General features: G+C 41.6%; 1 protein-coding gene across 2 annotated transcripts; it reads right to left on the bottom strand.

Annotated features, from left to right (window-relative positions):
- Positions 1-1,133: 1,133 nt before the first annotated feature.
- On the bottom strand, positions 1,134-6,099 carry UQCRFS1 (ubiquinol-cytochrome c reductase, Rieske iron-sulfur polypeptide 1). Of its 2 annotated transcripts, XM_074369881.1 has the most exons (3): positions 5,987-6,059; positions 5,821-5,929; positions 1,134-2,024 (listed from the first exon to the last, which is right to left on the bottom strand). In XM_074369881.1, exons 1-3 carry the CDS (start codon positions 6,032-6,034, stop codon positions 1,414-1,416), a joined length of 768 nt encoding a protein of 255 aa, XP_074225982.1. In that variant the 5' UTR covers positions 6,035-6,059; the 3' UTR covers positions 1,134-1,413. The 2 variants fall into 2 exon arrangements, with proteins under 2 accessions (XP_074225982.1, XP_010948316.2); XM_010950014.2 differs by having other exon boundaries at positions 5,821-6,099.
- Positions 6,100-7,092: the final 993 nt, after the last annotated feature.

Raw genomic sequence — 7,092 nt, 5'->3', positions numbered from 1 at the left:
GATTTCTACCTAAATATTTGAACCTAAATGTCATTTTATGGAGACAGAACAAAATACTATTGTTAGGTGTCCCATTTATCATACCTGCTAACTTTCTTCCTAGAATAGTAAAAACGAACCAAAGACTAGTATCAAAAGCCTAGAAACTTTGGTATTTTCTTTTTTGATATACTTAGCTACTGATTTCAAGAATGGAAGACTGGAAGGTCAGTTCTCTTTGGCAGACCTAATCATTTAGTCTTTGTTTACTATTTTACAAATGCATGTGTGATCTCACAAGGAGGACACAGTGGAGTACATTATTAACTCACCCCTAAAACAGCATTTAGGGCAAGACAAACCAATTAAGGTAGCTTTGATTCTCAACAAAGCACAGAGCCCACTCCTAGGTCCCAGGAAGAATATCACCTTATTTCACCTGTGTAACTAGAAGCAAGAGGCAGAAAGGTGTTAATTCTGGTATGTCTCTCTAAACCCACTCTCACTTCACAGTGAGAAGTGGTGACTACAAGTCTAAGTGGAAGAAACACCTCAAATGTAATCATCAAAGAAACAAAACCAGCAGGATCATTTTCACAGGAAAACAGTATTAAGTCTCAGGTGCACTATCCTCTGCCTCTTGACAGAGTGGATGCAGGAGCTTTGGGGGGGCACGAATACCCACACCAGATGAAGGAAATAACAAGAGAGGCACTTCCATCTTGGAAAGCCTCCCTCGGGAAATATCCCACACCAAATGCCTCTTAAAACTAAAGAATTCTAATTATTAGCTTATTTCCATTGACTAGTAAAATTTCCTGGCTTGCCATACAGGCAGGAAATCAGCTACAGCTGAGAACGAACTCTCAGAGCAGCTAACACCTCATTCAGGACTCTTTCCCATAGATCATTCCAACATCATCATACAGTTGGCGTGGGGTGTGGGGGGTGGGGGTGTCCCTCCACACAGCCAGGTATGCAAAAGAACAGAAAGGAAACTTGGATACTACTGTTTCTACCAATGCCAAAAATGTCTCCCAGGTCCTGAAGATGACTAGCTAATTCTACCTCATCTTAAACATGAGCTCTCTAGAATCTGCGTTCCTGACATAAAGGGAAATAAATGAGAAAGTCAATTACAGATTTCACAAATATCTTGTACACCAGTCTGTAATTTTAATCAGAATTAACTATCAAAGACATTGCACCTTTAAAGTCTCTGACTGAGCATAACAATGTTCAACAGTGGCTTTATTAGGTGAATGCTTTAAAGTATTGAACATTAAACTCAATTTACTTCACATGTTTGCAAATACATTATTGGCAATTCTTAAATATTTCAAATCAACTACAAGTACAGAAGGCTTGTTCTCAAATAACTCTTCTGAGGTGACATGAAGACTGAAAAGAAGCCAATGACTCGAGTCCAGGTCTCTAACCAACAATCACCATATCATCACTGGTGAACTCATATGTGGGAACTTCAAGGTTGAGAGGTGCAGGCCCCTTCCTGATCCTGCCAGATGCATCATAGTGTGACCCATGGCAAGGGCAGTAATAACCACCAAAATCTCCTGCATTTGCAATGGGTACACAACCAAGATGAGTGCAAACACCTATCAAGATAACCCATTCAGGTTTCTTCACTCGTTCTAAATCATGCTGTGGGTCCCTCAACTGGGACACTTCAACTGCGGCTTCCTGGTCAATTTCCTTCTTGGTTCTATGGCGCACAAACAGGGGTTTGCCTCTCCATTTGAAAGCCATGTTCTTGCCCTCTGGAATATCGGATAACTTGATTTCGATTTTCGACATGGCCAATACATCAGCAGAAGCACTCATGCTGGAAACGAACTGGGAGACGACATTCTTGGCAGCGTATGCAACACCCACAGTAGTAGTTGCAGTTATCAAATAGGAGAAACCTTTTCTAGCCTCACTGCTCTCTTTAGAAGACTTCGTACTATCTAACACTTCAGCACGACGGTAGTCAGAGAAGTCAGGCACTCTGATGTCCGTATGGGAAAAACGAACAGAAGCAGGGACTGCAAGATAAACAGAAGGTTAAAACACACAATTAGATGAGTACCCTGAAAGGGGCATACATCCAGAAATAGGACTTGATGAATTCACAAGCAGAAATCAAATTATAAAAACGTGAAATATGGAACTCACTGGTCTCAGAAATGGTCAAGTTGGCAGCGCCAGCAAAATCAAGTCAACCACTACCTATCATAATGGTATGAAATCATAAGATAATATGTACAAACTGAATTCCTCCTGATTGAACACTGCTGATTCAGGACTCATCACAGTTCAGTGCATCAAGTTTAAAAAGTTAAATAGCACTGTAAACAGCAATATTTTAAGTCCCCCCAAACTCAACCTAAGACAACCTGTGCAATTATGCCAAGTATCTCCCATATTCTGTGGATTAGAAGAGACCCTAAACCTCATCTAGTCCACCTGTTCAACTGATGTGTGACCATCTAACTAAACCAAATATCTAACTTTATTTCCATCTACCTGCTCTCTGAAAGAACTACTAAAAATTCATAAAACACAAATTACAAAACATTCTGTAAACAGGATAACATAGTTGTAGAAAACTTAAGAGATTTGGACTTTGGGGTATAAATTCAAGTAAAACCACTAATGGGCAGAAAAGGACACACTTACCAGAATACATAGCTATCAAAATCAAGTAAATCTCCACAAAACCCAATTATTTCAATATAGTATGGGGAAAAAGCAAATTGTTCAGTGAAGGGCAACAGCATCTCTAAGAGTTGAGGCATTATCTTTCTTTTTTTACTGCCATGGATCTCTCAACTGGGATGGTACTACAGCAGGCCATAAATACGCCAGATTCATTTATGTCAAATGAATATTTAATAAGCAAATAACTACTGTTTATACAGTATTCTGGATATAAGCAGTTATTTTAAACAAAAGGTATGTTCTTCTATCTCATAACCATTTTTAAATGCCTGACAAAAAATTATGCTATTGGTATCACATTTATGTATGTTTCAGGAAACAAATCTCTGTACACTGTATATTCATTTTAGGAAATCTGCCAAAGGTTTCCTTTTAAGAAAAGTGGACATTAAAAATACCCCACATTCAGAAAATGTAGTTTTCAAAAGAAAAATGTACTTATAAAATATATTTTCATATAAGTTGTAATTCTACTTGACCTATTGGCTGTCTCATCCTAACATACAGGCAAACATTACAGGAAGGAATACATTTCACATGGTTCTCAAGGTTAGTAACTTGATGGAAGCCATAAGTATTCATAAACAATGGTAAAACTATCAAAATTGCTCTACAGTTTTCTGACTAACCAACATTTTTTGGAGGGGACCAGGACACAGATAGTGACCATCTGAGATTCACAACTATGGCAAAGTGACATTATTATCACACACTACTCTACTTCTACTCAATGCTAATCTATCAGGGTAGATGGGGATTTGGGATCAAATATGAATTACTTTCCCTTAGCACTGTCTGGGATTATACAGGAAAGATGTATCATACCTACAAGATGAAGGAAATTCTACATTAAAAACCGTTATCTACAACCCTTAACCATATTACAGTACACAAGGAAATGTACAGGAACACTAAACAGAATGTATTTGACATTATCACCAGAGATGCACTGGCAAAAGAAATCCAGTTGTCTACTCCCATTCTATCTAGCAGGTTACACTTTATATTGAGCTACACCATCAAGAACACTGGGAAATTAAAGTGCCATATTGCAAAAATCATTCTTTAAATAATTTACATGAACTGTATCAGGTGTGACTTTCAGTAGCAAAGATTTAGGTCCAAAGCAAAATCAGGTACTTATAGAAATATCATTTAGAAACAGAAACTTTAACACATTATAACAAAACAGGATTTTTCATTTCGTTTTGTTTTGTTTAAGGTGAGCTCTAATGTGTCACAATTCAGGGATCTTTTCCTGATCCAACTGCCCCTTCCCACACCCACTACTAACCACCTTTCCAAAAACCATCGATACAGGAGATTTTAATGAATTTAAGCAACAAGCTGAAGGCATGGTGACAGAAAAGAGGTTTCCTTTATGTTTCTAAATTATTTACCAGTTCTTGGAAAAGTTCAAGTAAGCCTCTGACTTTTAGAAGAAACTTGGTAGAGTCTGACAAATTCCAAGATACTTTTCACCTTTGTTATCTAAATGTTCTCCTCCCTTTTGTTTTTCACCTCCAGGTCCAAAGAATTGGCTTGAGCAGTTTCTCCAAAACCCACAGGTGCCCCATTAAAAAATTGCCACTTTACTCATTCACAATTATTTTGCACCAACTATAAGCAAAATCTGAGGTTGTGCGAGATAGAAAAGTAAAGGAGATATTTTCTACACCTTGGAACTCAAGGTCAGAGGAATCACCAGTAAATGCAATAGAGTGTTAAGTGTTATGTGCTATAAAACATAAAGGAATCAGCAAATACAAAATTTTATTGACCTGATCGTGAATTGAGATTGAAAGGATAGGTTAAGACTTGTAAATGTGGAAAACTGAGTGGGAGGATCATTTAAAAAGTAGAGAATAGGGGGAATGAAGGCAAAATAAAAAGGGTAGGCTAGGGGCAACGTGGTCAGCAGGGAAGGCAAAGGTTACCAATTCAACTGTCAGTAAGGCCAAGCAGGAGGCAACAATGAATCAAGTAGGCCTGATGAAGACTGTGATGAACTGGAAAAGCACTTGCTCCAACTAAGTGGGGCAGCCAATGCACAGCACACTAGACTTCTCTCAGGTGGATACTAAAGCCCAGTGTTGCCAACTATAAACATTCCAAGAGACACCAGAAACCCCTCGTTTTTTAAAACTATGCAAGTTAGGCAGACTACAGGCACTTGGCCCACAGGTTGCCAATTCAGGATCTCCAAACAGAGCATAAAAAGAAAGGAAACAAAGCATCAAAGATATACTAGGATCTGCTGACAGAGGGTGTAAAATACACTCGAGAGAGAGTTTATGGCTGTCAGTCTTCAAATCCATGCACTATCACATACACAATGCGTAACCTTGTGCAAGTCACTTCACCTCTTGTTATGTTTTATCATCTGTAAAATGGAAGTATCATCATTCTCTAGGGCCTATTGCTCGTTTAGAGGCTGAAATTCATTACCATGTGAAAGCCCTTTGGCCCAATGCCTGAAAACACTGCTGTTACTCTACACTATAAATGACCTTGGGGCCTGTAGTTTCTTTTTTTCTTTTTTGGATTCAGGGTGATGAAAGTGAAGGACATTAAAGGATCGGCAGTAGTGACGGGGACAACTTTACAAATATTAAAAGCAGTTCCATTTTTTTTTTTAGAATTTATAAAGTGCCCCCAAAACGTGTTAATGGTTTAACGTAGAATTTGTCCATCTGAACCTTACGATATAACCTACGAATTTGGTATCATCATTAATTCATTTCATCTATGAGGGAAAACGTTTAGAAATTTGCCCAAAGGCAAACGACCTGTAAGCATCAAAATCTCTAAGACTTTGCTAGAAATCGGACCCCAAAGTTCTTGAACTTAGCCGTTGAAGTACAAAATCTGCTCTGGCGGCCACTTGAGATCACATAATGCGGCGGCGCCCGAGCACAGGTGAGGACACCGAGGCCCGGGCAGGTACAAAAGCCTGCCCAAGGTCGACCCAGCCCGGCAGGCAACCCAATCCCTAAACAGGGCTCCGCTCCATTCCCGCAGACCCCCGCCCTCCTGGCCTGCTTCCTGGGCCCAGGGCCGGAAGGAGCAAGAAAAGAGGGACCCCCTCAGCCCCAGGTCGCGCCCCTCAGCCCCGCTCACCATTGAGGCCCACAGAGGCGACCAATGGGCGGCCCGCGGCCTGGCCACTCAGCGACTCCCGGCACAGGAAGGGCCGCTTCGCGTCCAGCACTGGAGACTCCGGGGTGGCGGGCACCGCGGCCTGCACCAGGGGCCGCAGGGCGCCCGCCACCCCGCGGGACGTGGCCGACAGGACGGGCGCAAACGGGCCCGAGCGAGCGGCGACCGACAACATGGCGACAGCAGCTCCAAAACCCAAGCCGGTCACAGGGACGACCTTCCGCCCGCGGCGCAGGCGCGAAGAGGCGCCGGAGGCGCGGGGCGCGTGACGTCAGCGCGCCGGCCGAAGAGGCGCCTCCCCTCCTCCGCTGCGTCAGAGGCGGGGCGAGGCCGGGCCGGCGGGAGAAGGTGCGGCTCCGCGCGTTAGCTCCGGATGTGCAGTGGCCTGTGCAGCGGGATCTGCCCCGAGAAGAGGGGCAAAGGCGGGCCTCTGGGAATGTACGTGGGCCGATTTTGCATCCGTTGGGGCAAAAACCTCATCTGTGGGGACCTAGGGATGAGAATAAATTATCGTAATAGTTTAGGGATAATAATAGTTCCTAACATGTGCAAATATGTTTATGTTTATATAATTTGGTCGGGTGTGATATAAAACGCAGAGCAGAACCTAACATAGTAATTGCTATGTGTTTACTATAAAGATTACTATCATTATCTAACTAAAAACTTGAAAACAATTTTAAATGTCCAGAGACTTATGTGCAAATAATGGTAATGATGACGGCTTATGTTTATTCAGCATTCACTTTACTATGTATTAGATTTTGTGCTTTACCTTCATTCTTTCATTTATAGTCAAGGTCCTTAGAGCTACTGTTTTAGCAATGAGGAAACAGAGGTTTAGAGGGATTATGTGCCCGGGACAGGATAGCCAGCAAGCTGTGACGTGGGGGAGTCTGTCTTCTGAGTGTGTGCTCTTAACCATTGACACAGTTTCCACAAGTGAGATTTTAGGGGATGAGGAATAGGTCCCTAAATCAGTTTCTATCACATGCTGAGCAAAGTTTTACTTCTCTTTAAATCCTTCTGATTACACCAAAGAGAAAGTCCCAGATTAGTGTTAGTATATCTTTGATTCGTCTCAAGACTTGCTCATCTCCCCTTCAACAGAATAGGCCTTGAATTCAAAGCCCTTAGCAGGTAGTTGAATCTAGAGAGGAGGTAAGAATAGTTTATTTTCATATTTATTTTCTAACCATACTGATTTTCCAGTAACGATTGATAAAGTTTATT

This window comes from Camelus bactrianus, chromosome 9, assembly GCF_048773025.1.
Source record: "Camelus bactrianus isolate YW-2024 breed Bactrian camel chromosome 9, ASM4877302v1, whole genome shotgun sequence".
Taxonomy (NCBI): Eukaryota; Metazoa; Chordata; class Mammalia; order Artiodactyla; family Camelidae; genus Camelus; species Camelus bactrianus.
This window is presented reverse-complemented; position numbering and strand designations above follow the sequence as displayed.